Genomic DNA, 20,221 nt, shown 5'->3' on the forward strand with positions numbered 1-20,221 from the left:
TTATTTTATTCATTTTAATTTATTTATTAGTATATATAATATTATTTTGCCAACATAGGAATTATTGTTAACCAAATGTATAATATAATATTTTCAGAGGCAGATATTGTTTATACTAATTGCCAATCAGCTTTTATTATTATTATTAATATTATAATTGCTTTTAAAGAATTACAAATGTAACCAGGGGATACATTAGAATAAACCAAATACACAAATATAATTAAATTAAAGCATTGCAATATTTACAACATCTTTTTATTTTGTTTTAATATGTTGTTAAAAACAAAGTCTTATTTACCATATGATTACAATTATGTATTACATTCTAAAATGAAAAGACAGAAATGAAGTAATAATAGAAGTAGCAGATTAATTCACAAGCTGCGTCCTGCACTAGAGGCGAGTGGACGTCGCGATGACGCGTTTCTGAAGCGACGGAAGAGTTGTTTGTAGTACAGCTTGCCTTTATTACACGTCCAGCACATCCTAAAGTCAAAGACACAGGTAAAACAAAAACACTCGTTAACATATAAAGCTGTTTAATAGATATAATGTTCATTTAGAAACTCCACCCGCACAGTTTAGTGAGGCACATTGCAGATGCGTTCAGACCCGATGCACTCGTGTGTTATTGCGTTTTAAATATTACTGTGTGCTGGTTTGATATTCATTATCTCTTTTGCTCTTATAGAAATCTGAGTGAATGTGAATCAATGAAGGAACACTTGAATTTGATATGAATATGTATTTGTAGCCCTAGACCACAAAACCAGTCAAAAGGCAAAAAATTTCAAAATTGATATTTCTACATCACCTGAAAGCTGAATAAATAATATTTCCATTGATGTATGGTTTGTTATGAGGACAATATCTGGCTGAGATACAACTATTTGAAAATCTGGAATCTGAGGGTGCAAAAAAATCTAAATATTGAGAAAATCGCCTTTAAAGTTGTTCAAATGGAGTTCTTAGCAATGCATATTACTAATCAAAAATGTAAGTTTTGATATATACACAGTAGGACATTTACAAAATATCTTCATTGAACATGATCTTTACTTAATATCCTAATGATTTTTGGCATAAAAGAAAAATCATTTTTGGCTATTGCTACAAATATACCCCAGCGACTTCAGACTGGTTTTGTGGTTATATATATATATATATATATAATTGTTACCTTATTGTTACTAATGAAACTATACTGTTTTCCTATTTCTAGATCTCCATCAAGTGGTGAATTATGGTGAGTCCCAGTATTATGGCATTTCTTCTAGTTTGGCCTCTGTATATTAAGCATCTGTCTCTTTCTGTTACTGTCAGCACGGACGCGTGAAGATCAAGTCAACCGCGCAGCAGGAGGAGGAGAAGAGGAAAGAGAGGGAGAAGAAGTTGAAAGCGTTTGTGTCTGCTCGTGATGCCGTCTTGAAAAAGGTTTGTTGTTGTGTATTGAATGAAGTCATGTTTGGAGCTGTCTGTAATAGTTTCTCTGTCTCAGAGGAGTGCTGGGGAACAGGACGAGGAGGCTCTGCAGCTGACTCAGCAGCTCCTGTCCTCGAACCCGGACTTTGCCACGCTGTGGAACTACAGGAGAGAAGTGCTCTTACACCTGGAGACGTTACGGTAAGAGACCGCTGCGCGTCTGGGACACATCAAGCCATAATGCAAACCTACAACTTCTGCAGGTTGTGGTTTAAGAAATAACGTATGAGAGGCTTGCTCTATTGTGAATCTAGTAAAATTAGGATGACCGAGGAATCATTTTCATCTTTTGAGGCCAGTTCTTTCATTCTCTCACTTCTATTTTCGTTTCTCAATATTATATCCCACCATCATTAAAATAAATGAATTGACACTGCATGATGGTTTCTGATTTTCAACATCTACTGAATTTATTACATTTACAGTAAATGTTTTAGAATTTGCAGTATAATATGGTTGCCTAGATTTATTTATAATTTTCAAATCACACATGTACTTTTTTTTTTTTTTTTTTGTAAAAATGGCAAAACATTGATGATAAAAAAGATGGATGGGATGTGAAAGCCCAGGGCTTCTGTAAATTAGTTTGTTATATTATATTAATATATTATATTATGATGCAAATCACACATGTATTAAATGCAAAATCAAATAAATGCCCAGGGCTTCTGAAAATCTGTGACATTTTATTCTAAATCTTGTCATATTTTGCTAAAATAATATATAATTAGTGACTAGATTTATACCATATTTTGTATATGATGCACATAGCCATATTTACTCGTTACACATATACTAAATTGTGAATCCATTTTGCATTTCTACTGAAAATGAGTTTTTCTGCTTAAATGCAGAGATTATATAAAACGTTTTGTGGTCTAGATATTTCTGACTGCTCTATAAAATATTTCACAGCTATGAATCTTTATAAAACGTTTGTATTTTTTTTATCCTAATGTCAGGACATAGCAGTAATGTTTATAATAATTTGTATTCATTAACAAAAAATGACAACCCCTCATCAAATATGAGCAAAAGTCAGAATATATTTCTCTCTGCGTCCTCTAGAGAGAAGGACGAGGTGCAGAAGCTGTATGAGTCTGAGCTGCACTTTATCGAGGCCTGCTTGAAAGTCAACCCCAAATCTTACGGCTGCTGGCACCACCGCACCTGGGTAAACACGCGCCTGCCCCAGCCTGACTGGACACGAGAGCTCGGCCTCTGCGACCGCTGCCTCAGCCTTGACGAGCGCAACTGTGAGATCGATCAAGATAGATATGAGAATGGACTTTGTGTCGTTCAGATTTTTATATTTCTGTTTTTCTTATGTGTATTTTTTTCTCAGTCCACTGTTGGGATTACCGGCGCATGGTGGTAAATGAGTCTGGTGTTTCTGTGGAGCAGGAGCTGCACTTCACAGATCGTCTGATCGGCTCCAATTTCTCCAACTACTCCAGCTGGCATTACAGGAGCACGCTGCTACCTCAGCTCCACCCACAGCCTGCCCCTGACTCCGCCCCCAACACAAGCCCCTCCCCCACCGCATCACCTCAAATTCACTCGCACAGAGTCTGTGAGGAGCAGCTTCTTAAAGGTACATGAACTCATTTAGAGCAGCATACGGAATGTAAGCAATAAGGCACTCGAGATCGTGCTTTAGCTCATATTCCGCACTGCTTAATTTCAGCACGTCCAGAACACTATCAGCTTTTTTTATTTCTGAATTTATGCAGTAAATTAGTAGTAGTACATGAGCTCATGATGTACAGGCTGTGTACAAATCAAAAGTTTGGTGTTGATAAGATTTTAATAAGTCTCTTATTCTCACCAAGACTGCATTTATTTATTATTTTTATAAAATAATATTGTAAAATGTTAATACAATTTAAAATGTAATTAAATATTAATAAATAAAATAGCCATTACATTTTTCTGATTATATATATTGTAAAATAAAATGTATTTTTGTAATGCAACGCTGAATTTTCAGCATCATTACTCCAGTCTTCAGTGTCACATGATCCTTTAAAAATGAGTCTAATTCATTCTGATTTGCTGCTCAAGAAACATTTCTGATTAATATCAGTGTTGAAAGCAGCAACAGCATTCATTTGAAATACATATATTTTGTCAATTAATTAATCAGTTTAATGCATCCTTGCCATTTAATTCATTTCTTTAAAAAATAATTATAATCTTACTGACCCCAAACTTTTAAATGGTAGTTTCAATCTGGCCTATAATCAGTTCATCAATCAATTAATTACTAAATGCATAATTCATACATTTTTCATACAGTAAAAAGCATTTTAAACATTATTGTTGTTGTTGTTGTTATTTAAATGAATTGTAATGTCAAATTAAAACATGTTCTTGGTGATTATGTAATTGTTTATTATAGAGATAATAATCTCATTATGCCATTATGACTCATTATATTATTAAATTAAATATTGCTTTGAGTTCAATTAATTTTTATTATGTGAGGAGACCGTGTGAGACCGACTTTTATTTAGACCCTGTAAGACAATAATTAAACAGGTCTTTTTTTAGTTTTTTCTTCACACATGTCTTTGTGTTTTTGTGGTTCTTTTGCTGTTAAAGGCTATGGTAACATGGTAATGTGGGCAAGACCTGGACCTGCTTCTATCTTTGCTGTTAGAAAAATAATCAGCCCTTCAGAGTATCTGTCAGACAATCACAATCAAGTGTCTAAGTATGCTGTGGTATTAACAGAAATATTTGACCTTAGGTTGCCTCTCAGTTTACCATTCAGAATAATTTCAGTGAACCATGTGGTAAATTTCTGACTTTTTTTCTCTAGAATATGAGCTGGCACATAATGCCTTCTTCACCGACCCCAACGACCAGAGCGCCTGGTTCTACTACCGCTGGCTGCTGGGCAGAGGTGTGTGTGTGTGTGTGTGTGTGTGTGTTTAGAATTGCTGTGTATTTGTGAAGACGCCTGCTCACCCTTGCTGTATGTGTGTGTGTTTGTGTTTAGCGGAGCGAGAAGAGATGATCAGTTGCGTGTATGTCAGCCGGGAGGAAGAGAGGGTGTCTGTCGCCTTCTCCAAACCTGTTCATGTAAGTGAATCCTGAGAGAAGTTCAGCTGCACTGTTTAACCTCATTACGACTGAATGAGTGTCTCTCTCTCTCTCTCAGGCTCAGTCAGAGGGTCTGATGCTGGTGTTGGATGGGCAGCCTCAGCAGGTGGAGTGGAGAAGCGCCCCCCCACGTTTCCGTCACAGTCCTGTCTGGGTATCCATGCAGTTCAATTTCTTCAGGAAGCTTGACTTCCATTTTAAACAGAAAGTTACCAAAAATGTCCTTTTTTTTTTTTTTTTTTTTTATCATCTACTGACCAGTATTTATTTTTAAAGGAATAGTCCCCCCCCCCCAGAAAAATATAATTACTCACCCTCAGGCCATCAAAGATGTAAATGTTTGTTAATGGGAACGGATTGAGAGAAATGTAGCATTACATCACTTACCCACCAATGGATCCTCTACAGCAGGGCTGGGCATCTTCGGTCCTGGAGGGCCGGTGTCCTGTAGAGTTTAGCTCCAACCCTAATCAAACACACCTGAAGAAGCTAATCAATGTCTTTAAGATCACTAGAAAGTTAAAGGAAGGTGTGTTTGATTAGGGTTGGAGCTAAACTCTGCAGGCCCCTCCAGGACCAAAGTTATACAGCCCTGCTCTGCAGTGAATGGGTGCCGTCAGAATGGGAGTCCAAACAGCTGATAAAAACATCACAATAATCCACACCACTCCAGTCCATCAGTTAATGTCAGAAGCCAAAATCTGCATGTTTGTAAGAAACAAATTCATCTTTTAAATTTAAACCATAGTTTCTGGCCAAAAAAATGAATCCATAATAACGCTTCCTCCAGTTAAAAATGTCCCGTTGTCCTGATGTTTGTTTAGGACTGTTTTCCCATGCTTGATCTGTGCATATTTTGCTCCTGATTCAAATTAGTTGACTTCACTGGAGAAAGCAATATATTATATATATAAGAGCCATATTTGAGCCAGTTTGAAGTTAAAAACTTGATGTGGGACTTTGTTACCATCTTAATGATGGATTTGTTTCTTACAAACTTGCAGCTTTCACAAGACATTAACTGATGGACTGGAGTGGTGTGGATTATTGTGATGTTTTTATCAGCTGTTTGGACTCTCATTCTGACGGCACCCATTCACAGCAGAGGATGAGCAAGTGATGCAATGCTACATTTCTCCAAATCTGATCATATGAAGAAACAAACTCATGGATGATCTGAGGGTGAGTAAATGTTCAGCAAATGTGAATTTTTGGAGAAACTATTCCTTTAAACCTGTGTGACTTACCTCCATGAGACACAAAAGGAGACATTTAGCAGAATGTTCTGCATGCTCTCATCCATATAATGAGCTCTTCCTTTCTTTTTAAAACACTTGATCTATAGTTGTATTTATTCTCTCACACACATCTTTAACTGTCTCTGTCAGCTGTGTGATCTTCCCCCCGGCTCCATCAGTGACTTAAGTAATGAACACAACCTGACCGTCCACTGGCCAGAGAAACACACACACAGAGACTGTGCTCTCTACACGGGTGAGGAGGATTTTGTATTTATTGAATGGAGGCGGATGAAGATGGGCAGAGAGAGCAAGTGTAAACATCTCTGTCATGTTTTAGGTTCTGCTGAAAGCTGGTGCAGAGATACTGCCACCGATCAGGAGCTTTTCAGGTACTGCTGTGTATCTGTATGTGTGTTCATGTTAAGAGACGATGATAAATGTTTTTATTTTTTACTTTTTTGGCACAATAACTAAACCATCCTTCTCTAAAATTTGAAGATGAGCTTGATTCGTAAGATTAACACTGTGCATATGCAATAAACTATTGGATTAAGCCATTTTTACTGGCAACTCACACGTCCATCAATCTTAGCCTAATTAATACACTACCATTTTAAAATTTGGGAACTTTTATTTAGCAAAGATGCAATAAATTGATCAAACAAGACTTTTTTTTTGACAGCAGAGACATTTATGATGCTACAAAAGATTTCTTTCATATATATATATAAGCATATAAGCTTTTTGAACTTTCTTTTGAAGAATCCTGAAAAATGTATCATGTTTCCCACAAAAATATGAAGCAGCACAACTGTTTTCAGCATTGATAGCGGCATTTAATCAAAAATAATTTATTATATATATATATACACATCATACACTTTGTACATACAGTATCCAAGTTATCACTTTGTGAGTAATTGACTTCTTAAAGTGTGTATATTACACTTTAACTGTCGCTGACATCAAGTAAAATAATCACCTCAGATTAATGCCTCTTATCTGCAACACAATTGTTTTATGTGTCAAAGAGGTCTTGTGATGAGGAGAGTAATGTCTTACTAATGTTTGATTGTGTTGACTAATTTATTACCAGAACTTCAGTTGCTTGTGTGTGTGTTTGTGGCAGGAGTGAGTTGTCGGTTGAGAAAAGTTCAGTGTTACAGGCAGAGCTTCAGTCCTGTAATCAGCTGCTGGAGCTCGAACCGCAGAACAAATGTAAGTGTGTTTTATTTGGGTGTGTGTTTTGTACATGCATACTTCACATTGCATTTATATTTCCTGCTTTATTGTTTCAAAACAAACTATTGTAAGTCTGTGTGTGTGTGTGTTTCAGGGTGTCTGCTGACAATCATACTCCTCATGAGAGCTCTGGATCCTCTAGGCCATGAGAAAGAGACACTGGCACATTTTCAAACCCTCAAAGTGAGAAAATACCATCACAACCTCAACAATAAAAGATGCTCTGGCAGCAGGAAATAATCAGAACATATACATAATAAAAGTCAGTATTAGGGTTCTGGAAATAAGAAATGCCTTTTAAAATTTCAGGACTCTAATAATGTGTCATCCATGTCTGTGATGAATTACACATTAAAGTAACACTAAGTCCTCAGTATGAGCTATATAGTAACAGTGATTTTTGGCTTTGTAAACACCACTTAAAAGAAGGCAGTTTAATTGTTTTTTTTCTCTCTCTTTCACAGGAAGTGGACCCGATGCGCTCTACCTACTACAGTGACCTGTGCAGCAAGTTTCTGATTGAAAACACCATTCTGAAAATGGAGTATGCGGAGGTGCGAGTGTTTAGCTTGTCAAATAAGGTAAGAGAGCCCAATTCTGGTCTGACAATTTTTAGAATTTAATTTGTATTTTTTTCAGTTGAGATGTTAAACAAATCGCTATATACAGTTTACATGAAGTTGAACTGACTGTTTTAGAAAAGTTTAGATGGTATTTTCTTTCCATCTTGCCTCCTTATGCATATTAAAGGAGACTTATTATGCAAAAACCACTTTTATAAGGTGTTTGGACACAGTTGTGTGGCTGCAGTGAAAACCACCAGCCTATAATGGTAAAAATCCACCCACTCATTTTTTTTTATGATCCCAATAAATCATAAACAGTCTCTGAACAAGCGATTTCAGAATCTCCCTATGTATACGTCATCGTAGGGAAAAAGTCCTGTCCATTTGTGAAAGTCTCTGCCCTGTTAGCATTAACACAGCCCTGAGTGAGATGCAGCATAACGCCATTACTGTTTTCCTGCTGTAGCTGCTGGAGAAACAAAGTCAGTGCCAAAGAGGCATTACAAGTAGGGATGCACCGATCCGATACTTAGTATCGGTATCGGCTCTGATACTTGTATTTTCTGCCGGATCGGGTATCGGTCAGATGTGACGGATCCAAATCCGATAATCTGCTTATACTATTGTGTTGATAAGCCCCATGAAAGGCAAAAAAAACATTATAAAGCACCACAAAGCTTCTGTGCACTATATTCCAAGTGTTCTGAAGCCGTTCCATAGTTTAATGGAAGTCGTGGCCTAGTGGATAGAGAGTTAGACCCGAAGGTCGTGGGTTCGAGTCTCAGGTCCGGCAAGGATTGTAGGTAGGGGAGTGAATAACCAACACTCTCTCCACCCTCAATATCATGACTGAAGTGAAAGCAATGTGAAGTCGACCACTTGAGAGTGACATTTTCAGTGCGTGAGATTATTTGTTAATGCCACTAGTTGGGGGTTCGGTGCCAATGCATTGATGAAATTAACAGTTGGATGTGCCAAAACTTTCTTCAGTTAAACAAGGAGAAAACTGAAGTCATTGCATTTGGAAACAAAAATGAAGTTCTCAAGGTGAATGCATACCTTGACCCCAGGGGTCAAACAACTAAAAATCTTGGGGTGATTCTGGAGACAGACCTTAGTTTCAGTAGTCATGTCAAAGCAGTAACTAAATCAGCATACTATCATCTCAAAAACATTGCAAGAATTACAGTTACATTTAGGATTGATTTTAAAGTACTTTTACTTGTTTATAAGTCACTCAATGGCCTAGGACCTAAATACATTGCTGATATGCTCACTGAATATAAATAGACCACTCAGATCATTAGGATCGAGTCAATTAGAAATACCAAGGGTTCACACAAACAAGAGGAGTCCCTTTTAGTTGTTATGCTGCTTGCAGTTGGAACCAGCTTCCAGAAGAGATCAGATGTGCTAAAACAGGGGTGTCCAAACTACGGCCCGCGATCGTTCCTGTGGCGGCCCGCGAGCGATTTTAAAAATAAAACGAATCTGGCCCTTTATAGGGAAAAATAGATGAAATTCACTAAATAACCATCAGGTGTCGTTATCTCATGCAGCCAATGCAGTTTGTCAGACGTAGGCCTACGTTCAAAATAAGGGGCTAAAAAACAACAAATTATTGTTCATCACATTTTGCTAAGTCATGGCGCAACAAAGAAACAGGAAAATCGAAAGTGAATGCAGGAGATTTCAGACAAGATGGGGAACTGAATATTTTTTCACGGAGGTGAGCGGGAATTGTGTCCGTTTAATATGCCAGGAGTCCGTTGCGGTGATGAAGGAATATAATATTTAAAGACATTATGAAACAAAACATCAGTCTTTCAAATCTTACACTGGTGCCGAGCGAGATCAAAAGGTGAAACAATTGTCAGCTGCCTTGTTAGCTCAACAACAACCATTTTTTCGTGCTAATAAAGCACAGGAAAATTCTAGATTAGCTAGTTATGAGGTAGCTCACCTAATGGCGCGACACGTAAAACCCTTCACTGAAGGTGAACTTATAAAGGAGTGTCTGATGAAAGTTGCCACTATAATTTGCCCAGAAAAGATGCAAGATTTTAAAAATATCGGACGGAGAATTGAGGACTTGTCGGTAAATCTAAAAGAACAAGTGACAAAGTACCCACGTTTGATTTTTATTCAATTGCGTGCGATGACAGCACTGATTCCACAGATACTGCACAGCTGTTGATTTTTTTGCGAGGTGTGGACAGTGATTTTTGCATTTCAGAAGAGCTCCTTGATATGAAGAGCCTTAAGAGTACAACAGTGCTCGCATCCCTAATCACAGAATTCAAGACTTTTCCGCTATTGATAACGACATCAAACTGTTCTCAACCCCTTTCTCTATTAATGTAGAAGAAGTACAAGAGAATGTGCAGCTGGAACTCATAGAAGTTCAGTGCGATGGTTCTCTTTGCAGCCGCCACCAGCTTCTTCCCCTGTCCGAGTTTTACAAGAGTTTGGAAACCTCCAGATTCCCCGTAATCAAACATCACGCAGCAAGGATGATGAGTCAGTTTGGCTCCACATACATATGTGAGCAAACATTTTCGCTGATGACGCTGAACAAGAGTCCACTGCGAGCCAGTCTGACTGACAGCCATCTCTGTGATCTGCTTCGTATCTCTACTACACGACTTACTCCTGACTTGACAACAATTCTGAAATCCAAGGCACAACATCACAGTTCACATTAATAGTTAATGGTGAGTAAAAAAAAAATATTAAAAGCAATACATTGTAATGATTCTTAGGTTAAAAATTTATGTAATATCATGGGGCATTTTTAGAGAATAGCATAGAGATTTTTAGAGAATAGCATATTTAACATATAAGCAGGCAAGGACGAATTAATGGCAATAATCCAGACTCAAAACTCATCTGTTTAGCTGTGCATTTGTTGAATGAGCTCTGTGCTACGTCCGAACCGACTGCATTGTATTTTCATTTTCTATTCTAAACTGTCTTAAATTCATTTTAAATCAATTTCTATATCAGTTTAAAATTCCTTGTTTTTACTGCTGTGATTATTATTTTTAATGACTATTTCATTTTCTTTTATGTAAAGCACTTTGAATTACCACTGTGTATGAAATGTGTTATATAAATAGCCTTGCCTTGCCTATGCCATATGAGCTCTTGAAGCTCCGCCCTCCTCTGAAACGTCACATACACACTCTGGGGACTTCAGAGATTCATTTAAAATCTTGTAAAATGGGGCATAGTAGGTCACCTTTAAAGTAGCATTTATAAGCAGCGCTGCTTTGTTTACAGTGGGTAAACAACAACAACAACAACAACAAAATGCTGTATCGCTGCTGTTCTATAAGTGCCACCTGCTGCCAATGAGTGGATTTGCATTTTCATTCAGCCCGTCTGCTGTTTTTGTTTTGTTCAGATGTTTTATGTAGTATAGTTTCAGAAACCAACGTCTAAAGTTCTGTTTTTGCTTCAAATTTCAAAATTATACCATCTAATTTAACTATTTTACAATCAATACAAAAATCAAAAATTGCTCATGCATTGTTTGGATCGTGATTGCAATACAGTTGTTACCTCTAATTTTAAATGTAAAGGGCACAGGCAAAGCCTTAGTTTGTTTATATGAAGAGATTTTTTTTATTTGATTTGGGATTTGTTATACAATTTCAGTTTAGTTTTGTTATTTGACCTATTTCAATTTCGCAAAGAAATGTGCAACATGTTGTCTGAGAAATAATAAAAGGACACTTTTTTTTATTTATAATTTGTCTTAAATCTCATTTTGTTAAAAATAAAAAATGTATCGTAAATCATTACATCTCTAGCTTTAAAGTCAGCATGAAATAAAATTGTTTATAAATAATTTTTAAAAATAAAAAGTTTATTTTCTTAATGCATGTTAGTGGTCTTACTGTGAACAATGTCAGTAGTGTCTCTTCCACAGAGGCATCTAGTTTCAAATCTTAAGGTGATGAAACTTGGGGAAGCTTTTTTAAGAAATGTTTCTCATTGAGAATGGGCAAAAAAAATATATCTGGTTACTGTCGTGAGCCCCGTGTCTCACCTCGTTGCCCATTGATGGCAACATTGCTCAAAATGTTGCCTTTTGTATAGTCATCTTTATACCAATGGTAACTAACAATAAATATTTTTATTTTAGTTAGTTCTGTAACCACTTTTTTTCAATAATTTTAGTCTATTTCAGTTTATTAAAAGTCATGTATATAAAATGCATACGTACATGCAGTGTAATATTTAGTTTACGCCAATAATCTTGCCTTATCTAGTTAATATGTATGAATTGAACTAAAATTTTAAAAATCTGACATTGTATTTATTAAATTAAAATACAAACCCGATTCCAAAAAAGTTGGGACACTGTACAAATTACGAATAAAAAAGGAATGCAATAATTTACAAATCTCATAAACTTATATTTTATTCACAATAGAATATAGATAACATATCAAATGTTGAAAGTGAGACATTTTGAAATGTCATGCCAAATATTGGCTCATTTTGGATTTCATGAGAGCTACACATTCCAAAAAAGTTGGGACAGGTAGCAATAAGAGGCCGGAAAAGTTAAATGTACATATAAGGAACAGCTGGAGGACCAATTTGCAACTTATTAGGTCAATTGGCAACATGATTGGATATAAAAAGAGCCTCTCAGAGTGGCAGTGTCTCTCAGAAGTCAAGATGGCAAGAGGATCACCAATTCCCCCAATGCTGCGGCGAAAAATAGTGGAGCAATATCAGAAAGGAGTTTCTCAGAGAAAAATTCCAAAGAGTTTGAAGTTATCATCATCTACAGTGCATAATATCATCCAAAGATTCAGAGAATCTGGAACAATCTCTGTGCGTAAGGGTCAAGGCCGGAAAACCATACTGTATGCCCGTGATCTTCGGGCCCTTAGACGGCACTGCATCACATACAGGAATGCTACTGTAATGGAAATCACAACATGGGCTCAGGAATACTTCCAGAAAACATTGTCAGTGAACACAATCCACCGTGCCATTCGCCGTTGTCGACTAAAACTCTATAGGTCAAAAAAGAAGCCATATCTAAACATGATCCAGAAGCGCAGGCGTTTTCTCTGGGCCAAGGCTTATTTAAAATGGACTGTGGCAAAGTGGAAAACTGTTCTGTGGTCAGACGAATCAAAATTTGAAGTTATTTTTGGAAAATTGGGACGCCATGTCATCCGGACTAAAGAGGACAAGGACAACCCAAGTTGTTATCAGCGCTCAGTTCAGAAGCCTGCATCTCTGATGGTATGGGGTTGCATGAGTGCGTGTGGCATGGGCAGCTTACACATCTGGAAAGGCACCATCAATGCTGAAACGTATATCCAAGTTCTAGAACAACATATGCTCCCATCCAGACGTTGTCTCTTTCAGGGAAGACCTTGCATTTTCCAACATGACAATGCCAGACCACATACTGCATCAATTACAACATCATGGCTGCGTAGAAGGAGGATCCGGGTACTGAAATGGCCAGCCTGCAGTCCAGATCTTTCACCCATAGAAAACATTTGGCGCATCATAAAGAGGAAGATGCGACAAAGAAGACCCAAGACAGTTGAGCAACTAGAAGCCTGTATTAGACAAGAATGGGACAACATTCCTATTCCTAAACTTGAGCAACTTGTCTCCTCAGTCCCCAGACGTTTGCAGACTGTTATAAAAAGAAGAGGGGATGCCACACAGTGGTAAACATGGCCTTGTCCCAACTTTTTTGAGATGTGTTGATGCCATGAAATTTAAAATAAACTTATTTTTCCCTTAAAATGATACATTTTCTCAGTTTAAACATTTGATATGTCATCTATGTTGTATTCTGAATAAAATATTGAAATTTGAAACTTCCACATCATTGCATTCTGTTTTTATTCACAATTTGTACAGTGTCCCAACTTTTTTGGAATCGGGTTTGTAACTCCAACCTAAATGTCTAAACGTATTGCAGATTTTCTCAGACATCATCAGGATGTTTTAAAAAGGTAATGTCTTCCTGTACTTGTGTAATGCTCATCCGTGTGAAGAAACTGATGACAGAAACATGATTAATGTACAGTAGTCTTTCTCAAGCATTGGCACGTGAGAGATAATAGCTGTTTGACTCTCAAAATCTTTGATGGGGATTTCAGTTATTTAATAGAGCATGTTTTAAATGTGAAATCCTGCTAAAAAAAAATTTGTACTCCACTCATTTAGTCATCATAACCATTGGAGTATTAAATGTTAAGCACAAAAATAACTAGTTATCACAGTAGACTGTAGTTGTGAAATGTAGACTGTAGCAATGAAATCTGTGAAAGGATGTGAATCATTTATGTGAATCTTTTCACAAGCATACTTTACAAAGTTATATATATGTGTGTGTATGTGTATACATATATAAAATGTACCATTAATTTGTTTTATGTATATATATATATATATATATATATATATATATTACACATACATACATACATACATACATACATACAGGTGCTGGTCATGAAATTAGAATATCATGAAAAAGTTTATTTATTTCAGTAATACCATTCAAAAAGTGAAACTTGTATATTAGATTCATTCTTTACACACAGACTGATATATTTCAAATGTTTATTTCCTTTAATTTTGATTATTATAACTGACAACTAATGAAAGTCCCAAATTCAATATCCCAGAAAATTAGAATATTGTGAAAATGTTCAATATTGAAAACACCTGGTGTCACACTCTAATCAGCTAATTAACTCAAAACACCTGCAAAAGCCTTTAAATGGTCTCTCAGTCTAGTTCTGTAGGCTACACAATCATGGGGAAGACTGCTGACTTGACAGTTGTCCAAAAGACGACCATTGACACCTTGCACAAGGAGGGCAAGACACAAAAGGTCATTGCTAAAGAGGCTGGCTGTTCACAGAGCTCTGTGTCCAAGCACATTAATAGAGAGGCGAAGGGAAGGACAAGATGTGGTAGAAAAAAAGTGTACAAGCAATAGGGATAACCGCACCCTGGAGAGGATTGTGAAACAAAACCCATTCAAAAATGTGGGGGAGATTCACAAAGAGTGGACTGCAGCCGGAGTCAGTGCTTCAAGAAGCACCACACACAGATGTATGCAAGACATGGGTTTCAGCTGTCGCATTCCTCGTGTCAAGCCACTCTTGAACAAGAGACAGCGTCAGAAGTGTCTTGACTGGACTGCTGCTGAGTGGTCCAAAGTTATGTTCTCTGATGAAAGTAAATTTGGCATTTCCTTTGGAAATCAAAGTCCCAGAGTCTGGAGGAAGAGAGGAGAGGCACATAATCCACGTTGCTTGAGGTCCAGTGTAAAGTTTCCACAGTCATTGATGGTTTGGGGTGCCATGTCATCTGCTGGTGTTGGTCCATTGTGTTTTCTGAGGTCCAAGGTCAACGCAGCCGTCTACCAGGAAGTTTTAGAGCACTTCATGCTTCCTGCTGCTGACCAACTTTATGTAGGTGCAGATTTCATTTTCCAACAGGACTTGGCACCTGCACACACTGCCAAAGCTACCAGTACCTGGTTTAAGGACCATGGTATCCCTGTTCTTGATTGGCCAGCAAACTCGCCTGACCTTAACCCCATAGAAAACCTATGGGGCATTGTGAAGAGGAAGATGCAATATGCCAGACCCAACAATTCAGAAGAGCTGAAGGCCACTATCAGAGCAACATGGGCTCTCATAACACCTGAGCAGTGCCACAGACTGATCGCATTGCCGCAGTAATCCAGGCCAAAGGAGCCCCAAATAAATATTGAGTGCTGTACATGCTCATACTTTTCATGTTCATACTTTTCAGTTGGCCAACATTTCTAAAAATCATTTTGTTTGCATTGGTCTTAATTGATATTTTAAATTTCTGAGATACTGAATTTGGGATTTTGATTAGTTGTCAGTTATAATAATCAAAATTAAAGGAAATAAACATTTGAAATATGTCAGTCTGTGTGTAATGAATGAATCTAATACACAAGTTTCACTTTTTGAATGGCATTACTGAAATAAATCAACTTTTTCATGATATTCTAATTTTATAACCAGCACCTGTATGTATGTATATGTATGTATATGTATATATGTATATATATATATATATATATATATATATATATATATATATAAAATGTACCATTCATTTTTTTTGTATATATATATATATATATATATATTATACACACACATACTCTCACTGGCCACTTTATTAGGTACACCTTGCTAGTACCGGGTTGGACCCACTTTTGCCTTCAGAACTGCCTTAATTCTTCGTGGCATAGATTCAACAAGGTGTTGGAAACATTCCTCAGAGATTTTGGTCCATATTGACATGATAGCATCACACAGTTGCTGCAGATTTGTCGGCTGCACATCCATGATGCGAATCTCCCGTTCCACCACATCCCAAAGGTGCTCTATTGGATTGAGATCTGGTGACTGTGGAGGCCATTTGAGTAAAGTGAACTCATTGTCATGTTCAAGAAACCAGTCTGAGATGATTTGAGCTTTGTGACATGGTGCATTATCCTGCTGGAAGTAGCCATCAGAAGATGGGTACACTGTAGTCATAAAGGGACATGGACATGGTCAGCAATAGGCTTGCTGAGGTAGACGGTGTTGGCGGCGATACCAGTGTTAAGCCGCATCACCGGTTACGTCAATTGCGGGTTACCCCACAAATAATTAATGCATCTTTCTTTCTGGGTGTGCCTATTAAAGGATTTAGAAAATAGATTTAAGGTCAATATAATACTATATAGAAACACCCATGCTGGTGTACTGGATGTAGTCAGTGTATAAACACACATCTCTCCCTTGTTTCTATCAGTGTAGTGACAACAGCAGTTACACCCTGCTTATCAAACTTCAAAGATGACAATAGGAATTCATTTTGCAATCTTTATAACCCCGTATTACACCAATCCCTCATCCTTGCTTTACTTGTTTTCTTACTCCGTTTTTAGTCAGTTTCTCTTGAGGTTTTTGGAAGTGTGGTGGCCTCATCCTTCTCCAGAAAATCTTCCATTGTTTTCAGTCAATGTTACAAAAGATTAACTTCTTTCTTTGTCTTTCTCTCACTCCTAACACAGAACCTGACGACCCTGTGTCACCTTGATCAGCTTCTGTTGGTGACTCACATTAACCTCTCCTCCAATCAGCTGCTGCGGCTGCCGCCTCAGTTTGCCATGCTTCAATGCCTTGAGGTGAATTGATTCCCTTCCCTTCCCTTCTCAACTGTCACTCAGTCTTTCTTTTGAGGGATCACACTGTTCTGCACACACAGGTTCTGGAGGCCGATGATAATGCTATTGAAAGTCTGGAAGGACTGTATCATCTGCCTAAACTAGAGGAAGTTTCCCTGAGGAACAACCGTATCCTTTTCTCCAAAAAATCCTAATGTTTTATAAGAAACCTCTTTTCTGGTGCCGGTGCCTGGTTTGGCCTTGTTTCAAGGATTCAGTATTCTTCATTAATAAACCGATATAGACATGTAGCAGGGCCAAATTCTGTTACACCCATTTATTTCAGACAGGAATGCTTTGATGTTCTCTAGATTCAGTCTGGCAATGTCTATGTCTCTCTTCTGTGTTTTAGATAGTATTTGGGTTTTATATAAACAGCTACAGATTATGGAGGGTCAACAAATCTGAAAAGGCAGCATAAGAAGTTACCCCAAGTTCCCATGTCTATTTCATGAGGAATGGCTTTAATGTTCTCTGAATTCACTCTGATGATGACCAATCTCCTCTTTCATACTCTAGAAAGCATTTTATTTCAAGGGTCTTTTCCAGAATAATATATAGTTGTTTTTGAAATACAGCATTTTTTTTTTTGCAAAGATGCATTAAGATGAGCAAAAGTAAGAGTACATTTATGTTTCAAAAGGCTTCAATTTCAAATAAATGCTGCTCTTTTGAACTTTATATCCATCAAAAAATACTAAAAACAATGTTTCCACAAAAATACTGTATATTATTATATTTCTCATAATAAATAGTTGTTTTTGAAATAAATATTTTAAGATGAGATTGATTAAATTGATCAAAAGTAAAAGTAGAGATAAAGGATTTCTTTTCACAATTACAAGCTTCATTTTGAAGTATCCACAAAAATATGAAACAGCACAACTGTTTTTAACATTGCTAATAATCAGAAATGTTTCTTGAGCAGCATATTAGAGTGATTTCTGAAGGATCATGTGCCACTGAAGACTGGAGTAAATATGCTGAAAATTCAGCTTTGATCACAGGAATAAATTACATTTGACTATATATTCAAATAAAATGTATAGTTATTGTAAACTGTATTTCACAGTATTAGTGTTTTTACTGTATTTTTGATCATATAAATGCAACCTTACTGAGCAGATTTCAAAAACATAGAAAAAATCTTGCAACCTCAAATTTTTAAACAGAAGTGTGCATAATATATTTTTATGTCTCTTATCAGAATCTGTAATGCACTTGTATCTCAGTATGTCTTGTCTGATTGTTAGTGTTGTACTTTGACTGAACCATTAAAAATAATATTTTCTTAACGCATCTTTTAGAAATCTGTAAGCTATCTGATCTTGAATCATTGGCGTCCTGCACCAAACTGACCAGACTGGACCTGCGTGGAAACCCCGTCCACAAAACCGCCAACATAGAGTCTGAACTGAACCAGCTCTTGCCACTGGTTACTGCTCTGGCCCTTTGATGTCTCTCTCTCTCTCTGTGTGTGTGTGTGTGTGTGTGTGTGTGTGTGTGTGTGTGTGTGCGCGCATCTTGTCTGTATGTTTATCTGTGCCTGTGTGATAAATGACGGTTCACATTTCAAATAGAGTTTGACCTCTATACAAACTGCACACTGCATGCTGATAGAGAATTTGTTTCTGCTTTCTGCTCATGTATCAGTGAAGATGCAAACATCCGGCTAGGAGTTTGTTGTACTATATGAATTTAACACTTTTTAGCTCTGCAAAACTCAAGCATTTGCGGTGTGAAAGCTGCAGGTATGAGTCTCCATGCCAATAAAGAAACATGCTTCTTCCCCATGTCTGTGTCTAACTGCTTTCCATGGGACCTTCTACTGTACTGTTAGTCTGTGGGGTCTTATAAGAATTCATTAAGATGCTGAAAAGTGTTGTGTTTGTTCAAATAACTCCTACAAGCAGTCCAAATGGTATGTGCATTATAAGGTTGAGTTTTTGCTCATTATAGATATACATATAATCTAAGTTCAAAACTAAAAAGTAGATTACCCATTATTTATCACTTAGAATAAAAAAAAGAGATGATATCTTGAAAAGACATATAGCTCACATTAATATTCTGAATATTAGCAAGTAAGCAGGAGTAGATGAGGCAAGAAGCATAGCCTCATTATGATCAGATCTAGTCATGTTTCTTTCAGAAGGTGTTTTTGTGTTCCATTGTGCTGCTTTTAATTGTTTGTCTAGACTGATGTGTTTGGCCATTGTAAGCGTAAGGGTTCAGGTAGGCGTTTGGAGTAAATACATTTTTGTGTTGTTTTTGAGGTTTGTGTTTGGATTATTGTCCGGTTGGAAGATCCAAACATGGCCCATTATAAGATTTCTCAGTCATTATAAGAGTCAGTCACTTGTTGATTTTTTATCTGTTGGTATTTGATAGAATCCATTATGTCATGTGTCTAAACAAGATGTCCAGGACCTCCAGCAGAAATATCGGCCCCCAACATTAAAAATACAGCAGTATATTTCATTGTACACATGGGGTACTTTCTTATCCCTGTGTTCACCAAACCCATCTTGAGTGTTTGCTGCTAAAAAGCTAATTTTTAGTTTCATCTGACCATAGAAGCCAGTCCCATTTGAAGTTCCAGTCGTGTCTGATAACTGAATATACTGGAGTTTGTTTTTGGATGAAGAGGAGACTTTTTCTTGAAACCCTCCCGAGCAATATGTGGTGATTGTAGGTGCTGTTTGATTTTTTTTTTTTTTTAAGGTTTTCTGACCCCGAAACTCAACTATTTTCTGCAATTCTCCAGCTGTGGTCCTTGGAGAGTCTTTAGCCACTCAAACTCTCCTTCTCACCGTGCATTAGGACGATATAGACACATGTCCTCTTCCAGGCAGTTTCGTAACATTTTATATTTAATGGAAATTCATAATTATTGTCCTGATGGTGGAAATGGGAATTTTCACTGGTCTAGCTCTTTTCTTAAAGCCACTTCACTAATTTGTGAAGCTCAATTATATTTTGCTGCACATCAGAAATATATTCTTTGGTTTTTCTCATTGTGATGGATGATTAAGGGAATTTGGGCTTTGTTTCCCTCCTATCTATATTTCTCTTAAACAGGAAGCCATGGCTGGATAATTTCATGAGTGCTCAAATTGTGAATATGAATGGAAATATACTTGTATATTATAGATATTGTGTCCAACGTATATTTGAGAAAAACATTTATTTCATAATGAGATTTTCCCCCATTTTCAATTGTTTTAGTTCAAAGAAAGGTTAGATTTTTGTGATAAAAGATCAAAAGGATTAATAATGCAGGTTTATGTTCAGAGACTTCTGACCACGACTGTATCTAT

At 36.9% G+C, this 20,221-nt stretch overlaps 1 protein-coding gene across 2 annotated transcripts; it reads left to right on the forward strand.

Moving 5' to 3' along the window:
* The first annotated feature begins 415 nt into the window (after window positions 1-415).
* Window positions 416-18,693, forward strand: LOC306859717 (geranylgeranyl transferase type-2 subunit alpha-like). Of its 2 annotated transcripts, XM_079400924.1 has the most exons (17): window positions 416-507; window positions 1,226-1,249; window positions 1,327-1,437; window positions 1,502-1,626; window positions 2,554-2,741; window positions 2,831-3,079; window positions 4,310-4,393; window positions 4,490-4,572; window positions 4,652-4,747; window positions 5,982-6,087; window positions 6,172-6,223; window positions 6,964-7,052; window positions 7,171-7,259; window positions 7,541-7,657; window positions 16,749-16,862; window positions 16,943-17,030; window positions 18,209-18,693. In XM_079400924.1, the coding sequence occupies exons 2-17, from the start codon at window positions 1,247-1,249 to the stop codon at window positions 18,355-18,357; spliced, it is 1,743 nt and encodes a 580-aa protein (XP_079257050.1). In that variant the 5' UTR covers window positions 416-507; window positions 1,226-1,246; the 3' UTR covers window positions 18,358-18,693. The 2 variants fall into 2 exon arrangements, with proteins under 2 accessions (XP_079257050.1, XP_079257051.1); XM_079400925.1 differs by lacking the exons at window positions 16,749-16,862; window positions 16,943-17,030; window positions 18,209-18,693 and adding an exon at window positions 10,007-10,132.
* The last annotated feature ends 1,528 nt before the right edge of the window (window positions 18,694-20,221 follow it).

This window comes from Barbus barbus (assembly GCF_936440315.1).
Source record: "Barbus barbus genome assembly, chromosome: 40".
Lineage (NCBI taxonomy): Eukaryota > Metazoa > Chordata > Actinopteri > Cypriniformes > Cyprinidae > Barbus > Barbus barbus.

Coding starts and splice junctions, on each gene's coding strand:
- LOC306859717 (XM_079400924.1), top strand. Junction 3,080..4,309: donor TGAGGAGCAGCTTCTTAAAG/GTACATGAACTC, acceptor TTTTTTCTCTAG/AATATGAGCTGGCACATAAT. Junction 7,260..7,540: donor CACATTTTCAAACCCTCAAA/GTGAGAAAATAC, acceptor TCTCTTTCACAG/GAAGTGGACCCGATGCGCTC.